The 24,287-nt window shown below is 33.3% G+C and overlaps 1 protein-coding gene across 1 annotated transcript in view; it reads left to right on the plus strand.

The window, feature by feature from the left end:
• LOC145669002 (sodium channel protein Nach-like) overlaps positions 1 to 24,287 on the plus strand; it is a 192,482-nt gene that overhangs the window by 167,054 nt on the left and 1,141 nt on the right. The window contains exon 14 of the mRNA XM_081737368.1: positions 23,783 to 23,867. Within this exon, the coding sequence (XP_081593494.1) occupies positions 23,783 to 23,867 (85 nt within the window). The remainder of the gene's footprint in view (positions 1 to 23,782; positions 23,868 to 24,287) is intronic.

The following is a 24,287-nucleotide window of genomic DNA, read 5'->3' on the forward strand; positions in this document are numbered from 1 at the left end:
TCGTATACCCTTTTCTAACATTAGTATTTTATCATAATCAGTCAGCATTTCTAAGTTAATTTTAGTCATCTTTAACATTGCATCCCACGATAGGCCTGGTGCTGTATAATACCAAGAAGGATCTAATCCATATGCCTTTAAACACACATCTCTAAAGTTTTCAAATATATCTGTTAATTGGAGGACATCCGTTTTGTTATAATGTTCAGTTAAGTCCTCCAATAACTCTAGATTGAATTCTTTAAAACTCGTACATGAAGCTTATGGCGTTCAGGACTCATTTTTTCTCCTGTTAATCTGTTTGTAAATTTGTCTGGAGATAATGGAACAGGTTCCTTCAATTTTTCAAATGAATCAACATAATCATATGGATAATCACCTTTAGTATTAACTAGATCAAGTTTATCAATCGGGAAAAACTTTAATGTTTCTCGAAATTGTTCTGGCTTTAAATTCTTTGTTAGCTCTGCTAAACTCTTTGACATAAATCTAAATGAATCAACAAATCTTAAATTTATTCCATCTTTTTCTGGTCCTGCTTTTACATATTTTTCATATGTTATGTACCTTTCCTCATTATTAGCGATTAGTTTAATTTTCTGTGTATCATAAGCTAACTCCTTAATAAACAAATGCGTATCATAGCCAGTTAAGTTGTGAAGAAATACAGGAACAAAGTTGGGATTTTTATAGTTTAAATTGCAATAACTGTGAGCTGCACCTCTAAACTTTCCAGTTAAATGATCATGATCTCTTACCTTTGGTTTATTTTTATTTATCTTACACAAACATTTTTTAAGTCATGCTTCCATTCTTCTATTTTTTCACTCATATCATCTTTATCCTTGTAGAATTGTATTTTCTTCTTCAGTATATTTATTTTTTTCTCAACAGCTGGTGGTAAGTCATTCAAGTTTTTCTCACATATATGACAAGTATCCGAACTGTTATAAACTTCTATTTCCTCCTCACTAAGCGGGGTCATATTAACTACTCTGTTATATATTTTCATAATTTCTATTGCTTTTTTTGTAACATTTCAATAAATACTTTCGCAGCATCTGGACCTATATAACTAACAGGGGCTTGGTAGTCTCCATTTGAATACTTGACATAGTAACAAAAGCTCATTGGTTTATGCTTTTAATATTTTACTGTTTTACTACAATTATGCTCTATTTTTAACTTACATAAGATGCATTCAAAGTCAGCAATTATCGTAAATGGAACTCTTAATGAACGATTATAGTTTTGAAACTCTATTTGATTGTCGTATGGTTTTGGAAGTTCTATTCTAACAGCCTCATGCTCTTTACAATATAGTTCATGGTTTTGCAACTGCTTCTCATTTCTAAAGTGCCTTGTTAAACATCTATCACAAAAGTATAACTTCTCAGTATGTTTTGTCACTTGACTTCTTATTAACCGTGATAGGTCTTTTATCCAACAAAAATGATTGTTTTTTTCATCTTTTACATATAATAAATTGATATGAGTTTCCTGCTTATTTTTTGTGATTTGAAGTGGATATACATTATAGTTCTTGTCATAGCTGTAAACATTGATAGAAATATTACTTCTTCTTTCAAATTTTGGAATATCTTTTAATTGTACAGGAAATTCAATGTTATCACAATACTTCTTTTGCAACTCATTAACAAGCTGTTTATAATGTGAAGGTCTTTGATACTGAGAACATCTGTCTATAGGTTTTAAATAGCTTGCAATAGAATACAAGTAACATTTGTTGTCTTTATTTTTAATATTAATCACTGCTTTCTTATCTTTAATTGGTTTAGGAAGTTCAATATAGGAAGAAGCTCTTAAGGGTACATACTTGTTTAATCTGATTTGTAAATATTTAATTTGATGCAATGTCCATCCTGATCCTCTACCTTCAAATTCTTCCATTTCTCTACGAAGTTTTTGTTTTGCATGATGTATATATTCACTTAAGTCAGTTGATTCTAATATTCTCTCGTTTGATGTTTTAAAATTGCGCTCCTGTATTTCTTTATCTTTAATATAGTCGCAAATGAAAACAAGGTTAACTTTAACAGGGTGAATTTTTAATTCCTCTTTGATTTTGTTAATAGCAACTCTTCCACTTGTATCTAAAAATTTTATTGGGTCTTTATATCCTCCTGTGTTTTCGACTTTAATGGTTTGTAAACGCTTCTTGAGTGCTGTTTCTTCTAATTCAACTTTGATGGGTATACGTGCTGGCTTCGGTTCTTCAAATACTTCTTGTTTAAATGGGAATACATTTTTAATCTTCCTCCTGCTTTGTTCATTGTCATGTTGTTTAAGAAGGTCTATCAGTTCTGCTTTTCGTAGTCGGGAATATCTTCTGATTCCCCTCTCTTTACATTGTCGTCTTAACTCTATTACAGTAAACTTGTTATAATTACTCATCTTATTTATACTATAGAAAATCTTTATACTCTTTAATTTTTACCTACACCAAAACTTTTACTTCATTTTCGTCCATTTTTTTAACACGTCGTTCAAGCATCTGCATGCGCCTACATATGTTTAAACTGCGTGTTAGTCTAGAACTTTCATGGGATTAACCCATCAAAGTCACATATACACATTTAAAACTGAATCATTTTTGTAAGCTTACTCATCATCATCATCATCATCATAATCATCACTACCATATTTGTATTCATCATCACTACTCAAATCAAATGTTTTTTGTTGCATTATTAATAATTCTTTTTCCTTCAACAGTATTTGCTTCTCTAGTAGTGCTGCTAAAAGTTTAAGATCTTCATGAATGAGGTTAAGTCTATCATGTAATAAATCAAATTCTTTCTCCATATTTATTATATACAAAACCAACAAAAATGAAATAAATTTTAAAAATCTAAGAATAAAAACGAACATGACTATCCGGAGATAATAATATTTGTTTCAGCATCCCCTCCTTTTACTAAATATGTGGAAGAGCGACCGCCGGAATTCCAGCAGTCGGTTTTCTCATCGTAATACCTTATTAGTTCTTTAGATTGTTTATTTTCTAGCCAGTGTCTAAGCCTCTTACCTCCATCTTGACACAGTTTAGTAGCGTTGAAATATCCAGTGTTCTTATCTATAATCAACTTGAAGTCGCCAAAAACCCCATACCAATAGTTGTCCTTGATCTGTTCGTAACATTAAGACTAAGCATTGAATCCATTCGTATTTGGAATCTTGGTGTTTGCCGTACTCATTTTTTAAACGGTGTGATGCGATTGATCAAACTTCTATGTAAGTAAGGCTAACTGTTTAGTTCCCTTGTTTAGTTAGGTTTTATGGACGAAACCATAAAACCTTTTCAATAACGACAAATATGTGATACACTTATAGCCTTATACTCAAAAACAAATCAACAACAAACTCATCGTCGTCTTCTCCTTCAATATCCACGTGACAACCATACGAAACAACACAGCTGTATTTTTCTTTGACTTTGTTTAGGAGGTTGACCGAGTTTGGATCTTTGGTTTCTGATAACACTGACATTCTTGGATACTTTTCTCTAAGACACTGAAGTTTTGCTTTAACGTTACGCTGCTGAACCCTTCCAACCCAATATTTGTATGACTCGTAACGCCTAACCTGATCGTGTTTGTCTGTGTCGTACTTGTCTACTATGTCTTGAAGCTGACCAGCCGTGAGGTTCTTTTTAATAATAACTAGTTTGTGTATTTTTCCCGGATCTTCTGTATGTTCAGCTGCTATATCTCTAAGTCTTGTGTTTTCTATTCTTAAATCGTTCATTTGTTGTTCTATCTCTTCTACTCTTCTTTGCAACTTTTCTTGATCTTCTTGAATCTGTTTAAAATTAGAAACGAAATAGTCTTCGATGATCACAGAACATTTTTCGTAAAAGTCATGTGATATCCAAAAAGCAATAGCTAGGAAAATTCTTTTGTACACATATGTTCCTGAGATGATTGATGTTGTTTCTTTATCCCCTCCCTCTATTAGATATGTAGAGCAACAGAGCAAAAGTGCTCCATTGCTTTTTTCCGTTTTACTATTAATTTTTTCATTATAGTATTGTATTAGTTCTTTTGATTCTTTATTTCTCAACCAATCTTTAAACGGCTTACCACCATCTTGACACAGTTTAGTAGCATTAAAGTAACCAGTCTTCTTATCTATAATCAGTCTAAAGTCACCAAACAAACCGTACCAATAATCATCTTTAATCTGCTCGTAACAAATATCATTTAAACTAAGAGAACTATCCATAGTACCCATATTTATTATATAGAAAATCTTTATTTTTAACTTCATTTTCGTTACCAGCTAGTTTTTACTGTCTAAGATGAGTTTCTGAAGTTCCTAGTTTTGGAGGAACTTTGAAGTTTGTTGTAGTAATCTAATAACTCTTTAGAATCTTTATTATCCCCAGTTACTTCGTAGCCGGCGCCAGATATCCCGCGTCGGCTTTGGGGGTTTGTTTGTTCTAATACAACGCTCGTACTTTGATGGGCTAACCCATAAAAGCAATGGTATATTTAGTTTCTCGTATTTTTATACTTAAATGTCTCTTAACTGAATAAACCTGTCAACAAGATCTATATCACTTAAATCTGTGTTCATATGCGAACCGTGCCAAGTTATTCTATCATCATATCTTTCTTTAGCTCTGTTGTATAAGTTGATAGAGTTTGGATCGTCGATGTTAAGCACAATACTCATACTTGGATACTTAAGTTTGAGTTGTTTAATCCTACTTTCGTAATTGTGTGTTTGTACTCTTCCAACCCAACACTTATATCGTTCTATTCTTTCTTTTTGATCTCGTTCTTCTTCGTCATAGTAAAAGAGTATATTCTCAAGTTGTTCTTTAGTAAGGTTTTTCTTGATAATGAATAGCCTATGTATCTTTCCTGGATCTTCTGTATATGGTGCTGCAACTGTTTTAAGATAATCAATTTTGCTTTCTAGTTCTTGATTGTACAATCGTAATTGCACCATTTGTTGTTCTATCTCTTCTACTCTTGATTGTAACTCTTCTTGATCTTCTCGGATTTGTTTGAAGTCTTGTGTGAAGTAATCTTCGATTATATCATAACACTTATCATAGAAATCATCAGATAACCAAGTTGCAATATCTAAAAGAATCTTTTTGTAAACATATGTACCTGATATTTCATTATTGGCTTCTGTACCGCCAAGTCTAATCTCATATAATGGCTGATGATGGTTCCCGGTTTTCCGGGGGCCATGCTTTTTCTCATAATATTCAACTCGTCTCTTAGATCGTTTATTTTCTAACCAATGATCAAACCTCTTACCACCACTCTGACACAGCTTAGTAGCATTGAAGTATCCTGTACTCTTATCTATAATCAATTTAAAATCACCGAAGATACCATACCAATAGTTATCTTTGATCTGTTCATAGCAAATATCATTTAAACTAAGAGGACTATCCATAGTACCCATATTTATTATATAGAAAATCTTTATTTTTAACTTCATTTTCGTGGGGTCCACCAGCACTGGACCCCTTTCAAACATGCATACGTCGCTTCTTTGAAGTGGTCTATATCTAGACCGCTTATCTCGTTAATGAAGATTGTATGTTGTTGTGGATTAACGCGGGTCCCCGTTTCCGGGACCTTGATTTGTTTGTATGTAACTTTGTTTTGGAGCGACTCCCAGAATTCTGGGGGTCGGTTATTTTTTGATAATTTCCACAGCCGGAATACCGACCCTGGAAATATATGTTATGAGACTAACGTTTCATCACTGTGTAAGATGAATTTTCAAAGTAGCCCGAATTCGGTCCACTTAGTTTGTCTGGAAATATATGTTACAGGGTATCGTTTCGTTACCCCTTATCTCATTTAAACCAGCCTTTTATGGAATAACCATAAAAGACAACATTTATATTTACACTACAACATTACTTTTATCTATCCAACTATTATGCGAATCATCAAACCCTAGCCATTTAACGTATACTTTGTCACCTTTCTTTCTCAACACTTTCTCCACCAAGTATTCCTCTTTATATTTTGTCTTTAATAGTTCTGGTTCGTAAAATCTACCTTGCACATCCTCTTCTTCTAAATCTTTAATTCTATATGTAGGTGGATTGGATGGAATAGCTTCACTAATAACAAATACTTATGTTGACCAATTAGGTGTATATCCTTTCTCAAATAACCCTTTCGACTTACTTATCAGAACATGATCACCTAACTTGTATTTGGGCTTAACACGCTTATATTCTTTTTGATACACTTTCTCCAATATTGTTCGCTCATTCTTCTTATTAACTTCTATAGGCTTTAAACCAATTGTTCTATGAATTTGATGATTATACTCTTTAACTAGTGTTGGTAATATCTCTATCCATTTATAATTCCCTTGTGTCGTGAACCTTTTCCACATGTTCTGCTTAAGTGTTCGATTAAATCTCTCAACAACAGAAGCTTTCTTACCACTATAGGTTGAGTAGTGATTAACCTTATTTTCCTCCATTAACTTCTTAAACTCTTTATTGTAAAACTCTTTACCTTGATCAGTTTGTAAGTTACTAGGTTTTCTCGTTCTTAATATGGATTCGAATGCTTCTGTAACATTCTTCCCACTCTTATCTTTAACAGGAACAGCAAACGCATATTTCGAGAACACATCTATAATCGTTAGCAAATACTTATAACCTTTATTGATTTTGGAAACACCTTTTAATACTCCACTATCCATTTCTACAAGATCAGCTTGCCAAAGATCATCGATACCTTTTATAACTACACTTAATCTGTCAAAGTTTTTTCTAGATGGTTTGTGAATTTCTTCTATAATGTCTTCTCTAACACCTTTACCTTCTTCTAGTCAATCAGGCTTTTTAAAGAATTGAGTTTTAGTAACACCACATACAGAACAAATACCTTTCTTTAGATATCTTCCATTCTTTGTTTGTTCAATTCTAATAGTATCTTTCTTCGTATCTGTCGATTTCTTACACTTAACACAATACATCCTGTTTATTATATAGAAAATCAATAACTATCGCTGTTTAATATTATGCTATCAACATTCTCACCATCATCATCACTATCTTCGTCTTCTCTTTCTACATGCATAAGAAGCAATAGTAATTTACCATGTTTCAGATCAGAACCTTTAGATGGTCTAACTGCTAATTTATCATTTGTATTAAAGTGCAATGGAAAATTTTCAACTAGAGAATCATTTAAATATATATCTATATAATACGTATTGTAAGATGACTCTATATGCATTAACCTACCTTTATAAAGAAATTTGTATGCGATAGATAGATTATGTATTAAAAAGAACGGAGTTTCAACATTTTCTGATATCAATCGACTATGAAGCTCTATAACATAACTCCGTTTGATGAAGTTAAGCTCTTCTTTCAACATAGCAATATCTTTTCTCACAACTGTATTATCTAACTCTGATGTCATTTTAACATTACCAAAGATATCCATATTTATTATATAGCAAACGTCTTTAGGAAAGCTCTCTTTCTATGTACATTACAACAAACAATAATTGTCCTTCTTCCATAGCAGAATTTTTATTTGGTTTAATCGTAATTATATCGTTCTTCTTAAAGTCAAAAGATATCTCTTTAACCAAAGTATCACCCAAATATATATCTAGAAAGTATTTATCCAAACTTAATTCCATGTGCATTATTTTCCCATTATAGAGAAATTTGTAACCATTAGAAAGATTAAATATTCTAAAGATTGGCTCCTTAACGTTTTTAGCTCTTAATCGATATAGTAGAGGCATGGTTTCTTTCTGCATAACCAATTTAGTAGTATCCATCCTAATCTTTTCAATATCTTCTTTCTTGACGTATGTGTCTTGTAACGTTTCTAATGCATCTTCAAATCGTTTTCTATCGTTCTCTAATTGGGCTTCTATTGATCTAAGTTGACTTACGCTAACAAGATCATTTAAATTCTCCAACAATTTTAATTTTTCTTCACTAATATCAACATCATCTTTTCTGTCTTTAACATTACCAAATATATATATACTCATTTATTATACAGAAAATGCCCATCCTAATTTTTCAAAACATTTCTTTGACATCTCTATTTGTTTAGGTGAGTGTTTAAAATCAATATCAACATGAACATCATGCTTTTTCAACAGATGGTACAATACACATTTCAAGTTAATAAACAATACTCTTTTCGGATACAGCTCCCTAAAGACCTCGTGTAATTTTTCGAAGTCGTCTATAAGTGTCTCCTCCATATGTTGTAATTTTAATGGTTTTTGATCGGTAAGGTGATAGTGCATTAAATAGACATCATCATAATATTTTGTGTATTTGTTTTTCTTTAGTACTTCTAGAACATCTTTTGTTGATATTAAATGTTTTGGCATATCTCCAAATTCATCATTTAACACCTTGAACACCTCTTCGGGAATAATTCTATCCTGTAAAGCTTGCAAACGAAATAACTGTAACTTAAATCTTTTTGTAGTATCGTACCATGGTTTTCTAGCGCAAGCAGCTCTCATTCCTTCATTAGTATCGTAAACCCAACCACTCTCTACAGAACAATCATCGCAAATGTAACTACTCATACCTTTTGTTAATGACTTACTACCACAATTACTGCACTCTAATGGTCTAGAGCTATAATTTGACAACAAGTCCTTTAAGGTAATTATTGGGCGTAATTTTTCCAACTCTTCTTCCGTGTACAAAAATTTTGGTATTAACATTTTCCATAGATCAATAGCATTATATACGTTGTTTTTATCCTTTAAGTCTATCTCGCTAACATCCTGAAAATACTGATAAAAATTATATCTATCTAGTGCATCTAGTTCATCCTCATGCTTCTCAAAGTAATCTAAAAATCTATTGTGTATAGCTTCCATATTTATCTTAAAGAGAAACTTTTATGGATGCAAACCATAAAAGCGCTTAATCATTTTTAATCATATACATAACGTCACTAAAAGAATGCCCTTGATTTAGAAGATTTAAAACCTTAACACAAAGATGACCACATATAACTGAGTTAAAGTCTTGTATTCGTTCGTCATTGTAAAGTAAGTTTTCGGTACCAAGATATTGTACCAGTTGTTTAGGAGGAATACCACCATAAGAATCGAACACGTACTTTATGTTGTTATCTTTCCAATAGCATATCCAATGAGTACCAATGTTTTCTGATTTATCAAGGTTAACTACACCACACTCATGTACATGGGGTTTTTGTGGAAGTTCATCATACATAAATACACCTCTAAATCGTTTTATCTTTAATTCTTTAGCCAACCTCTCTATATCGAAGTTGGTCAATGGTTTTAGTTTTTTGACTTCTTTGGTTTACCCGCCCCCTGCTTTTCTTCCATAGCCATATTGTGTCTTTTTTGTTATTCAAGTTCTTGTTTATTCTTCTTAGCATCCAGTAGAGTTTTAGTAATCGCTGCTGCACCACCTGCTAATGAGCCAACTGCTCCTAAAGCTGCTAAAATGGCTGGAATTGTAAAGATAAAACAACCTATATGCTCTTTCTTAATCTTTTTCATTTGTGCAGTAGCTAAAGTTAAATTCATTCCTTTACCTTCTTTAATTTTCTTAGATTTATCACTAAGTTGTTTCTTTGTTAATACATGATCAATATTTAGATCCTTTAGTTCGTTATAAGGAACACTAAACATACAACCTTTAATAGAACACATCTTCCTATTTATTTAAGAGAAAATCTTAGTTTGTAAAAGTACAGTTGTTGTTGCTCCACCAAAATCAATTAAGGAATCATTCTCATCTGTTATCCTTATCTCAAAATTGTCAACCTTGTCTTTAGATATAGGGAAAAATAATGGATAAGTAGGCTCGTAAATAATACTATGTTTGAACTCAGCATCTGTTTCGAATGATGCTATGAACCCTGTTTCTCTATGTGTGTATTCTGTATCTTTAATAAGCATGCCATCTGCTATATTACAGTGAACATTTATAGTATCAAACGCATGAAACTTTGGCAACTTACTTCCAATATGTGTTTTGTTCTTTTCTAAAACTTCAAAAACATTAAACCCGAGGACAGTGCCTATACTTCCAATTGTAACATCATTACTATCAGTTTCAATTTTAACTCTATTTCTTAAATGATCTTCTGATAATGTTATGTTGATGGATTGAGATTTTAAATATTCATTAAGATTGTTTAAGCTGTATTGCCCTTCTGGTATAAAAACTTGTCTATCACCATATGAGAAACTGTTTTTTTCTGTTGTTATGTTTGGTGTCAGATATGTACTGTAAAACCCAACTAGTCCTATTCTTAAATAGTTGCTCCTGTTGTCTAATTCGTAATGGAGTTTCTTCTTTAAAACAGAAGTATCACTCGTTAGCTTAAATACCTTAGCCATTTATTATATAATAAATGAATGAGTTTGGTTTACCTAGAGATATTCCAAGAGAGAAAGTAATCAAGTTAATAGAAGATGTCATTCGAAAGTTAGAATACAGTTTAAAGAAGAAAAAGAGAAAACTACGAATTGTTAAATATGCATACTACTCTTTGATCACGTTGTCGGTTATACTTTCTGCAACAACTGGGTTTATTAATATTTTTATACCTGTAACAATTTACTCAATATTAACAACGTCTCTTGCAACTGGAAGTGCTATAATAACAGGTTTGTCTTCGAAGTTAAACATAAGCAAAAGAAAAGACGAATATAAAACCATTGTCACTTGTATTAACTCATTTAAAGAACAGTTAGAGATGATAATATCATTAAATGGTGAAATGGATAGCGAATATATAAAAGATACGTTGCTTAAGATCAGAGAACAACTTAAAGATATAAGATAGGCTATGTAAATACAAGTCAAGTCCTTAAAGACAACGTAAGATCTGGAGACTACAAATGGCGTCCGCATTACGGACACCCTTCCAAATGAACAACCTTACACAACCTTCATCAACGAACCCGGGCCTGAGATAAAAAGATCAAGCTTGTTTGTGCCTTTTGATTTGTTAAAGAACTCTAATCCTTGGCCCTTCACATGTGAAGGACCTGAAAGTCTTGTAAACGTACAAGCACTGACTAAACACATAGACGAAGATGATAAAAGACAACTGTCACATATAAAGGGGGTTGTACAGGAAACGCTACCTGTCAATTCACAGCCTCATACAATCTTCATCAACGAATCTGGTCTGTACTCTCTAATCATAAAAGAACGATTTTCTCTATAATAAATGAGTAAGAAAACTATTAATTGGGATGTAAAAGAGATGATAAAAGAAACAACAGCTAAGAAAAGAAATGGAGAACTTATACCTGATGATATTCGTTGTCTTATCGTAGGTTCGTCGGGGTCTGGTAAAACGTTTTTGCTATTTAACTTCTTATTACAGCCAGGTTGGTTAAACAATAACTACTTCTACATATATTCTAAAAGCATGAATCAGCCAAAGTATGAGCAGTTAAAAGATCGATTTGAAAAGGCAGAACTAAAGTTTAAGAAGCAAATAGCAACGTTCTTAAGCAGTAATGTCTCTATTGTACCTATTGATGAATGTGAAGAATACTCTGTTGTTGTGTTTGACGATTACATTTTGGAGAATCAAGATACTGTTAGAAATTACTTTACAAGAGGTAGGCATAGACATTTAGACTGTTTCTATCTTGCACAAACATATTCAAAAGTATCTAAACAGCTTATAAGAGATAACGTCAACTTCCTATGCATATTCAGACAAGATGATACTAATCTCAAACATGTGTATAATGAGTTTGTTGGAGGAGATATGTCTTATGATAAGTTTAAAGAGATATGTTCAAAATGTTGGCAAGAAGATTATGGTTTCATAGTAATTGATATGACAAGGAAGGTAAACAATGGTAAGTATAGGAACAAGATAAAACACTTCTTAAACGTTTGATGTTTATTGACGTTTTACGTTTTAACGTTTGACGTTTATTGACGTTGATTGACGTTCATTGACGTTTGTTCGTTTGCTATACAATAAATGGATGAGAAAGAAATTGATAAGAATATTAAGTTGAAGGAGTTCTTGATAAAGGGCTTCAAATCTTGGAAGAAAGAAAGAGCAGGTATATACGATAAATTTAAGACACAAGAGCAACCTGTAATTGATGCTATTCAAAACTTGGGAAGTGAGATCAAAGAAGTAGCAGAACAAAATAAAAATCTAATAACTGAACTTGTTCCAGTTGCACATAAGACGGCTTCAATAGATCCCAGTCTACTAGAAACACCTAAAAAGATAACTTATGATATTTCTCCAAGTAGTAGTGATACGCCTATAACGGGAGAAATAAAACAAATGAGGAAACAAATTAAAGACAAAGTGGAAGGAGTAGAACCTTTAACTACAGCACAGTCATTTGGTAAGATTGCAACGAAATATTATAGTAAAAGAAATGATACTGTGTTTGGAATAAGAACTGCAGAAGATGGAAAAATAATAAACAAGATAGGAAATTTGGAAGTTAAAGTGAATGGTGATGATTTGATAATTAATGGTAAAACTTATAAAGGAACAGAAGGTCTATGGGAATTGTTAACGACAAATACTAGTAAAACCATTGAAGATTATGATGATGATGATTTTGAACAGTACAAGGAAATAATTATAGAATCAGATGCCGCCTTCCAAAAATATAATCGAGATAAAAAGGTAGCATCTAGTAGAGGTTCAAAGTACATTAATATTATCAAGCCTATTTGGGATAATTATATTAAACCATCTTTACCTCCAAAACCACCAAGAAAGAAAACACAGAAGTCTGGTGAAGGAATTAAACAATATACCGAAATACCTAAAGAATATGTATGGATGGATGACGTGAGAAAGCTTATAGATAGGCTAATTGTTATAGATGGAGAAGAAAAGGCTGGAAATGATAACTTTTATAATGAGAAAGTAGGTATAGTGAATATGATTAATAACAAGCTTTCACAATTTATTCCTAATGATCCAAAAGGTATAGGTTATTTGATTAAGATCTTAAATACATTACCACCACGATTCTGGAATGATGAGAAGCTTGGGAAAGGGTCAGTAAATGATTTGATTAATAAACTTCCAGTTGAATTACATATTCCAGGTTTTAGATTTTGCGGGCCTGGGACTAAGCTTCAAGAAAGGTTAGAGAGAGGTGATGAAGGTATTAACCCATTAGATGAGGCTTGTAAAGAACACGATATATACTACAGAGACAATAAAGATACAGAGTCGAGACATTGCAGATAAGGAACTAGAAACTAAAGCATGGAAGAGAGCATTTAGTAGTGATGCGTCAATTGGTGAACGATTAGCTGCTTTTGGAGTTGGTACTGCTATGAATGCTAAGGTTAAGTTGGGATGGGGATTATAAGTTGGCTATGTTTAACAAGATTTCCCCATGTGCAAAATCTCACATAGCGACAATTCACCACCCCGCGTTAATCCACAACCTTGTTATTATGTATGATTCTTTTATGGGCATATGCCATAAAAGCGCCAAGGGGGAGTTTTAACCACCACCTCCTTACAGAACGTTCATTCTCAAACAGTTTTTATCAACGATGTTTCAAGATTTTCTTTATAATAAATGGAGTGTTGAGAGTTACGAGTTACAGAGTTTTAAAGCTAACACAAGAACATTTAATAATTTGAATGAAGCTAACAAAGATATTGAGTTCGATTTCAACGTGGGTGATGGGTTCGTACATCCACACAAAGCAGATTGTCATATGACTTTTGAAGTTGTTGGTGCATCAGTTGGAGGAACATTTGGCGCAAACGATACTATAAAACTTGTAGATAACTTCTTCCCATTCTTCTTTTCTCAAATTGAGGTTAGAAAGCATGGGGTTGTTATAGATAAGATTGAGCTACCAGGAATAACATCTACAGCTGTCGGAACATTAAAGATTTCCAAGCCAGAAGTTGAATATTTAAAACAAGCAGGATTTGAAACAGATGATAAACTTGGTCTAAGAAAGGACTTTAGTGTTTTGTACCCATTAAGATTAATTCCAGGCTTCTTAAGTGATTATAAAGATGTTATATGGAAAGGTGGATTGAGAATAACATTTACAAAAGCTAACAACAATAACGATGTCTTGTACAAATGGACTGGATCAGGAGCAGCTCCTCATGATGGAAAAATAACAATAAAAAGTATGGAGATAAGAATGCCTATTGTTGAATACGAATCTAATTATGAAAACAAGTTAAAGTTGAATATTCTTAAAGAACCCAAAATCATGTTTTCATTCCATACTTATCAATGTGTTCAAAAGGCTGTTACAGGTTCTTTCTTGGAGTTTGATGTTACTACTCAATTTAATTCTAGACAATTTGATATGCCTGATTTCGTAGTTGTAATATTCCAAACTGATAGAAGTGGTAAACAAACGGCAGATGCAAGTAAGTTTGATCATTGTAAGGTAAAGAATATCTATCTTAAGAATGGGAGGAATGAGGTATTTCCAAAAGAATCAAGAAACTTAGATATTGCTAACAAGGATTACTTTAAGATGTACGAAGATTATACTGCGTTTAAGAGAATAACATGTGGCAACACCGAAATGTACTATGATTCTAAAGAGTTTATAGATAACAGACCAATGTATGTGATTAATTGTAGTAAGAGGAAGAAGGTATCGGTAAATGAGAGAACGAACATAAAGATTGTTGTAGACTTTGCAGAAGCTGTGGCTGCTAATACTATATGTTATGCGATTTTAATTGGACGAAAGAACTTTACATATGATCCCAAGAATGAGAAAGTGGTAGAAGAGTTATAGCCCCTCTGTATTCGGAGGTCCAAAATGTCAAGTATTTTCTCGCATCTATGCAGCGTCATACACAGAAGACCCGGGCAAGATCCACATAAATGTATGTTTGTATTGTTTTATGGAAGTTTTCCATCAAACGAAATTGACAAAAAATGATTAAATATTTTTTGGTGAAGATAAAAATTGAAAAGTGTTCATTGATTTTCTATATAATAAATACGATGGCAAAACACGTTGATTTTTTAAACAACCTTGGAAGTCTTGAACAAAAACAGGTTATTGGATTAAGAGAATTAGAATTAAATACGGAATATAAAATTGTAAAAATGGAAAAGATTAAAACTAAGTTTGGAAAGAGCATATTAGCTGAGTGTGAAAAGTTCAAGGTTTTTCTTCCACCTAGATTTACAAAACAATTAACAGATAAAATGATTGATGAGATCGTTAAAGATGGAATAAAAATCAAATACACTGGTCTAAAAGGTAATTATCCAACTGTTGAGTTCTGTATGTAAATCCAAAAAATGAACGAAAATGAACAAAAATATGTTGTCATAAGTAAAAAATGAAGTGTTTAGAAATGGATCCCCCAAAAAAGTTCATTCTTACTAATAACTTTAATGTAATTGTGAAAAATGTGCAAACCGAAGTTCAAGTAGTTTTTGATATTAACGGCTGTCTATTCAGTTTGAATTACGATCAGTGGACAGAGTTTAAGAAGTCATTGTTTCCTATAGAGAACGAGGTTAACAGAAGATTCCATTATCAGTATCCGAACTTGTAATTTTAAGTATGTTCTAAGTGTATAAGTGTTTTTTATGGTAATGCCATAAAAGCTAAGACCTTTGGATATACAAATACAACTAAGTTATTAAATGCTTCAACTCTAGAAATCTGTGTGGGAAGAAAAAAGAGATGTGAGAAATACATTTTGTATATGGAACACTAGCGCGCGCATGTGGCACGTTTTGGAACTAAATAGTGGCTCTGTCGACAAGGATGTTCACAGCCAAAGTCCGCCGTGTAACAGCGCAACATATTTCGCTCGAATTGTGACCGTTACGAGAGAAAAGTTTAGCGAAGGATACAGCGCCCGAGCTATGTTTAGCTGTTAATTTCAATACTAAGTATATGAGAGGCGACGTATATGCCGCCGTTAATCATTCTCTCTCTGTTTCTATTGCATAAATCTCTCTGTCGTTCACAGCTGATGGGAAGGAAAGAGAGAGAGAATAAGAGAGAGAAAAAAAATTGGCAAGCGTACAAGTTTTACTTCCTCCTTCTTCTTTGCTATATATGTATATGTATGTTAGTAGCTTTTTTCTTTTTAAACTTCTTTCAGAGATGATGTAATAAGTAAATACATATAACAGCTTGCATTTCCTCATATTGCGCAGAATGAGCAGTACATCTGATCAAAGAGTATGTAGATTCTTAGAAAGCATTGTAGCTAAGTCTGACAATGAAACAATTGAGCTAAAAATCACACAATTAAAATTAAAAAAGAAGCGATCTAAGGATAATATTAGAAATGTACAAAAACGTATGAAAGAACTATCTAAAATGCTTCGTATGTATGAACATGATTGTGATAATATCGATATACAAATTTCAAATCTAAAAAACATAAAAACAACTGAATTTGAAGAAGATGAAGATATGGCTGAACTAAACATTAATCTAAGATAATACATCTCATAATATTTTTTTGAAATCGGAGGGCACATATATATGGATGGTGCTCACAGAATGTCGCGATGGTTGGGGCGATATTCACAAAATATATATATATATAATTTTGTCTTTCCATTAAAGGAACAGTAATCTAAACAAATTCTTTTAGATGTAAGTTTTTAGATGTAAGTTTTTATGATTTTAAATGTCATAAAAGCATATTCAATCTCACTTTGGGGTATCCCTCTGTGTTAAAGTGCACAGTGGCGGCTTCATAGTTTTTGTTAGTTAGGGGTGGAGGGGGAAAAGTGTCTGCAGAACATACATATGTACTCTACTATACTTTGACTTCAGGTACTGGTATATATTATCAAAATTATTCACATACTGTTACTCTTGATGAGTATCCAAACGGATATGTTCTGTATGCATTTATTCTATCTCCAACAGGAACTTTAGATGATAACACGTGGGATGTAGTACGTGATTCCCCTGTAAATTTAAAAGTATCATTTTCAGAAACTTTAACTGAACCTGTTACATGCATTGTGTACGCACAATTCGATTCTTTAGCACAAGTAGACAAAGACAGAAATACTTATACTGATAACACCTTCTAATTTATTTAGTTGAGTACAATGCGGGTTGTTGTTCACTTCTCGGCGTATCATGATAACGAAGATGACTTTATTATAAAAGAGCTAGCCATTGTAAATCCTGACGTTTCCTTTTTTCAAAATTGGGTTTTTAAAACACCATTTCCTTTAAATAAGTTATCTGAGCCAATCGTAAGTACAAACAAATATCTAGGTGAGAATGTGTATGGCATTACCTGGCACGAAGGGGATGTAGAATATTCACATCTTAAGGAAATACTTCAAACATATTGTTCAAATACTACAACCATATACACATATGGAATAAATAGAAAGTGTTTTCTTCAAGAAATTCTTCAAAGAAAAGTTACAAATTTGGAAGAAATAAACTGTCCAAAGTATACTGCATTAAGTTTTCACGTTCATCGGTGTGCACATAATAAGCATCGTTTCGGACAATATAGATGTACTGTTCATGAAGCATTACTGTATAGTGAATATGTGAAAGTGTATGATTATGTGTTACATGTGAATAACAGTGATAATTACATACCTACTACAATTAAAAATAATAATAATAATCTTCATCATGTATAGTGACGAATTATTAAAAGTGTTACTAAGTGATAAAGTGACTGGTGCAAGTGTTACTGGAATTCTCTTTATTGACAAACTTCCTGTAACGGTAAAACCTCCTGCAGCACTTGTGATTAATCTTGATACATCTGATTTTGCTGGTTCCCACTGGGTTGCAGTGTACATCAATAAGAAAAAACATGGGTACTACTTTGATAGTCTTGCTATGGACATTCCCAAGGAAATAAAAACCTTTTTGTCGAAAAATACTAAAATGTACTTTACAAATATCAACAAATACAAATATCAACAATATCAACATGATAATTCTGTGTTATGTGGCTATTTTGTCTTATATTTTCTGCAGCATATTATTCGCACTCAATCATTTGAAAAGTGTTTAAAATTATTTAACAAGAAAAATTTGAAAAAGAATGATGATATTGTTTATAAACATGTAAACAAATTTTTAAAAAGAAGACAAATAATTTTTTTAATTTTTTTATTATATATTTTTTTTAATTTACATTTTTAATTTACAATATTTTTTAACAAAACTTACACCCATGCATTTTGTTTACAATTCCTCATTACAATCTTGATAATGCATTAGTTAATGTTGTTGATCTTTCATATTTCCACCAATAATTCAACTGTTGTGCATTACGATATGCACATCATGATTTCTTTACAATACTTGTGTGAAAAGAACAATATTCATTAAATGTATTTCCACATAATTCATTTAATGAAGGACAATGTTTTGTTTCTAAATCAATGACATTATCTAATGCAAATATTCTTTTAATCCAAAGAGATTTCTCTAAACCTTTACAATAAAAGGTTGAATTCTTTGCGCATAATTGATATACAAGGTTTCGTATGCATGATACAGTATATCCAGTTTTGCTATTCCATTTCAATCCATGCAAATTTAATGTTAACCAGTCAATTTGTTTTTGACATCCTAGTGATAATAAATTCTATTCTAATGGTGATTTTACCAAGCAATGGAAATTTACTGTATCATCGCATGCAGTTAAACAAAACTCACGAATAATAAATTCGTTATCAGACATTTTAAAACCTTGAATATCGATAATATACTGATTTACACATGGTGAAATTTCATTTGTATGAAAAATAAAAAACGGAATTATCTGTCCAACAAATTCTGTATTTTGTAAAAGATCACAAGTCTTATGCATAAAGCATAGAAATGAGATTTCACTATGTTCTTGTTCAAACACTTCAAAGAGTTCACTAAGAGTTTTGTCAAGAAATAAATACTTCACTGCAAATGATCCAGTATTATGAAAATGTCTACATTCATGAGGAAGATGTAACTTGCATTCCACGCATTCCATTGGATTATTGTTGTGTAAGTATACTTTTATAGTTTTTAATACACAGTTCACATTAATGTTTTCACCAGTACATAACACACATGAAACACTAGCACTATTCGAATACATTTTTTCAATCTGAAATATTCGCTTTCCGTTTGTCTTTTCTTATGAAAATCTCTAGTAATTCCGGTAAATAGTCTGTATCACTTAATAATTCCACATAGGCATCATAAAATTTTTCTCTTGTTAATAGTCCGATAATATGCGTGTTTGCGTACAAATAAAACACATCATCTTCAACACTAGGACTTGCTATAATACTCCAAGCGCGGATTTCCAATAATTCTGGACGCATAGTCATACAACCATGAGCAAAATCATGATTAGATCCTGTTGTACATCCCTCACATATTAGTGTTTCATTAAAATTCCATTTTTCAATAGCCTTCTTTATACATTCGCGATCCACTTTTTCACTATTACAACAACAATCTAAAGCCCAAAATCGTGATGTTCTTGATAATACAACTGGAGATGATGGTGGTGTTGGTGAAACTGTTAGCGCTGGTGAATCTATTGCGTCAAAATCAAATTCTTCATCTGACGATGATTCGTATATTTCTGTTTCAGCATCAGATATTGCTTCAATATTGCTATTGCAAAGATCCTTCTTCTCATACGACTGCATGATGTATCTTTATATATTTTGTCTCTTATAACCTGTATTTAAAGTAATTTTCATAACCGCAAGGTAATCACGTGTTCAGCATTCCCAACATTAAAGTTCTTTTCTATTCTTAAATACCATATGGACATGTTTCAACATGCTCACCTACCACGTGCGCAATCTTTCTTTTGTTCACCTACCGCGGCACCAAAGTTATTTCTATTAGTCTGGCGGTATTCTGTAATGTTTACCAAACGTGTCAACGGTCTTCCTTTGTATTTGAATTCAAGTTTTAGTAACCCCCTGCAAGCACACATCATCACTCCTACTCAACCGGTTTTCCAAAAGCGCGCGAAAAGTTCAGTTCATGTCTTAAGTTCACCAGCAAAAGCGTACGGAAACCACGCTCTGTATATGTACCAGCATAGTATATCGTACCGTAGTATACGTATTCCATACACGAGCTTTTACAAGGTTCACCGAGTATGCTATGCATACGATCCGTCAAATTAAAAAAGTTCCGCATGAATAAATATTTCCCTCCCATCATACAGCGTTCACCTCCGGAGCTTGGGGTCCTGGGTTCATTCTCAGTACGTATCACATAAACTTTTACACACTGTAAGTGTTTTCAGCTGCTTAGGAAGCGATCAAATTAAAGTTAACAACGAATTTGCTCCGACTAATTTATTAGGAGAATATCTTTCATTCTCTCACATATTGTTCGAACATCTTATTTTTAACAACGATTTTGTAAAACAAACGAACAAATAAAATAATCACCATCTCCTTTAGCCTAACAGGCATAATGGTGGGACTCAAATATTTCATTTTTCCAAATTATATATATATATATATTTCTCAATGTGAGTTTCTATTAGTCAAACCCATTTGTATAATACGTAATTCAACACATGTATTCATTTCATTCTGAGTTTCTATTAGTCAAAATCATCTGTATAATACAAGATTCGAACACAGGTCTTGATCTCAATGTCAATAATGTAAATATATTCAATATTATTATTATTAATTTAATCACTGATACGGAAGTAAGGGATACAGAATAACGTTTCATCATATCAACAGATTTAATTCAAATTTAAATTTCCATTATTATTTTTAAAAATATCCAGTATACAACCTCGAAAAAGAGGACACGACCTTTCCAACAATACACACATGTCATCACAGCTAAAAAAAGAAACATAGGATCTTTCCAAACACAGTAATCATGTCATCAACCCCTAATGACCTACACGACCGTCTGCCAACGCACCCATTAAAGGAGGACATGACTTTCTAAATTAATTATAAAACATAACGGTACTCGTAGAATAGTAGCGGCGGTTCTACTGTTTCTAAATATTCGCTTATTGTATAACATATAAGGTTGTGTTAAAAGAGTTGTATATGCTCATCTTTATTGTTCACAAGTTTTTGTTAGAACTTCTCTTCAATTTTTAATTTAATTAATAAAATTTCAATTCTGGGGAACTTTTTATAGCTAAACCTTTTATTGCAATTTATAACTATTAATATTTTTGGCTTCTTTTTATATTATTGCCTCAGAAACGTTGTAATTATCAATTTGTTCAAAGGTACAAGAGGGGTCTGTTCAATGGTACAGTACATGACCATAATGTACCTGTGAACAAAACGGATGTTTTCTTATTATATCATATAAAAGCTTCTGTAATTATGTAACACGTTTAAAAATTATCCTATCTGATAGCAAAGAGATGACACTTCAAATATACGACAAAAATTGGAGGAAAAGTGCTGAATATTAGCACCAATATTTCGAATATATATACACGAGGGGGGTGAAAAGTTCTTGGCTTGATCCAGAGATGCCACTCCAATCAGCAAAATTTAATTGTTCTTGCCTGGGAGCGCTTTTCACTTGTTCGTATAACAAGTGTCAACTTGTTGTCTCAGCTAGTTTGTGAGCAGGCATTGTTGCAGTTAGACGTCTTGCGTGTTAGTTGTGAAAATGGATAAACTTGAATATCGTGTCGTAATCAAATTTTTCGTTTTGGATGGATTAACCCCTACGGAAATTCATGCGAAGTTGACATAAGTTTACGGGGACTCTGCTCCTTCCATGTCAACCGTTAAAAAGTGGGCAGCTGAATTAACGTGGTCGCACATCCTTCGAAGATTACCCACATGAAGAAAGGCTGAAAATCGCAACCACACCGGAAACAATCGAAAAAGTGCATGATATCGTGTTGGATGACAGACGAGTGAAGGTGAGTGAGATAGCTGAGAGTGTGGGGATATCGGAGGAATGGGTGCGAAACATCTTGCACAAGAAACTGGGGATGCGAAAGCACTGCGCAAGATGGGTGCCGCATTTGCTGACTGCCGACCAAAAGCAAATGCAAAAAAGATTTTCGCAGCAATCTTTGGACCGATTCAAAAGAGATCGGGCCATTTTTGTATGGCGATTTGTGACAATGGATGAGACATGGGTTCACCACTGCACGCCAGAAATGAAACACCAGTCCAAGCAGTCCAAGCAGTGGTGGAAGACGGTGGTGCAGCGCCGAAGGAAGCGAAGACGATCGTATCGGCCAAAAAGGTAATGGCCAATGTGTTTATGGGATGCGAAAGGGATCCTGTTAATTGATTATCTTGCAAAAGGGAGAACAATTACAGGCGAATATTATTCCAACCTTCTTGACCAGCTAAATGCCAAAATTCGCGAGAAGAGGCCTGGCTTGAAGAAGAAGAAAATAATCTTTCATCAGGACAACGCACCTGTGCACAAGGGTGCGTTGTCGATGGGAAAACTTAGGGATTTGGGGTACGATTTTCTCGGCCATCCCCCATATTCTCATGATTTGGCACCATCGAACTTCTATCTGTTCCCAAACTTGAAGAAATTTCTTTCTGGGAAGCGCTTCACATCGAAAGAAGAAGTTGAGAAAGTCGTGGATGACTATTTTCACAACCTTCCAGACTCTCACTTCCGGGAAGGAATACTGATGTTGGAGAAACGCTGGACCAAGTGTATTGAAGTTAAGGGAAATTATGTCGAAAAATAAAATCATTTTAGAACTGAAATTCTCAGTCTTTCATTGTCAGGCCGAGAACTTTTCATCCCGCCCTCGTATATATAGGTTATATGCCATAAAGCCACCAGTTACCAGTTAAGATGTTAACGTATTGACATTATTAACGAGCTCGCTCAAGATAGGTAGAACAATTATCTTGGGCGAGCTCGTTAATAAAGTCAATCTGTTAACATCTTAACTGGTAACTGGTGGCTTTAACGGGAGGTTTCCATATAGCCTATTAGGATAATTAGAGAACTCTGAGTGGTATGCAATACACTTTTGCTTTGTCTATCGCTGGAGGATGCAGATCGTTTTAACGGTGGCTATACAGGGTGTCTCAAAAGTCCCTGACATAGGACAACATATGTTAAACGAAAATGCAACGTTGCCATTTACCTGGACCCACAACATAAGTGAATGAAATTACTGTCTTTTTTGCTAACGTGTCGATGGCCAGCCACCATTTCAAATAGTATCTTCATTCTCTTATGGGTCTAGGTAAATGGCAACGTTGCATTTTCATTTAACATTGAGCGCATAAAGAGTATGTGCAGCCCAAATGGCTCGTCCGATTTTAAAAATCCCTTCACTTTAGATATAAAACTTCAGGTGTGAAACGGTTTCTCCTCTTACATTTTGTTGTAACTCTGATAATAACAGTTACCCTGTCAGGGGACTTTTGAGACACCCTGTATATGTTCCATATAAGTATGCCTAATGATCCTTTTTACTATCTTCAGTAGAGTATATTTAGTGCTTGAGAAGAGAAATTTGAATTTTTACTAAATAGGGTAGTTAGTGATGATTTCCTGAATTTAACATACACAAAGAGTGGAATGTTGTGAGACCCGTTGAGGACTTTACCGATAACGTGGAGAGTAATTTCAATTGCTAAATAGTTTTCTTCTTACATCTGTACGATAGTGCATTTACAAAGTAATTTTTAGTTCTTACGAAGTTACAACTTCAACGTATTCACGAAATACATGATAGTTATTAGGTTTTTACTTGTAGGATTAGGATTATGAGTTTTTTTTTTTTTTTTAAATAACCTACATTCACGTTTTCAGTGACGGAAAAGAAGTGGATCGATTGTCTAAAGATTACCCTATGACCTGCGCAATGTATTTTCTATGGGAAGGAAAACCTATTTTGGTAAGTATTGAAATGTTTGTCTATTTCATGTCAACAGAATTTCTTTTTCGTTCAATGTTTTATGTGAAATGAAAATGAAATCTTTGAGTTTTACGTCCCACGGTTATGCCGGTTAGGCTAAAGGAGACGGTGATTATGAGAGATGAGTGAAATGGTGGAATGAAGAAAGTGGGAGGAAACGGGAGAACCCCGAGAAAACCCACGAGCACGGTGTTTGTCCACCTCAAGGTTCACTTGGCGGGGGCTGGGATCGAACCCGGGACCCCAAGCACCAGAGATGAACGCTCTACCACTGAGCCACCGCGCCCCCCTATGTTTTATGTGAGTTTCGCACTTTTTCTTACATCAGGAAAACACATGAAATGCTCCTGATGGGGGACTTACCGACATGAGGGTTGAAATAGTGAATCGGCGACAGTT

The sequence above is a fragment of the Thermobia domestica genome, chromosome 1 (genome assembly GCF_964235325.1).
Source record: "Thermobia domestica chromosome 1, izTheDome1.hap1.1, whole genome shotgun sequence".
NCBI classification, from domain to species: domain Eukaryota; kingdom Metazoa; phylum Arthropoda; class Insecta; order Zygentoma; family Lepismatidae; genus Thermobia; species Thermobia domestica.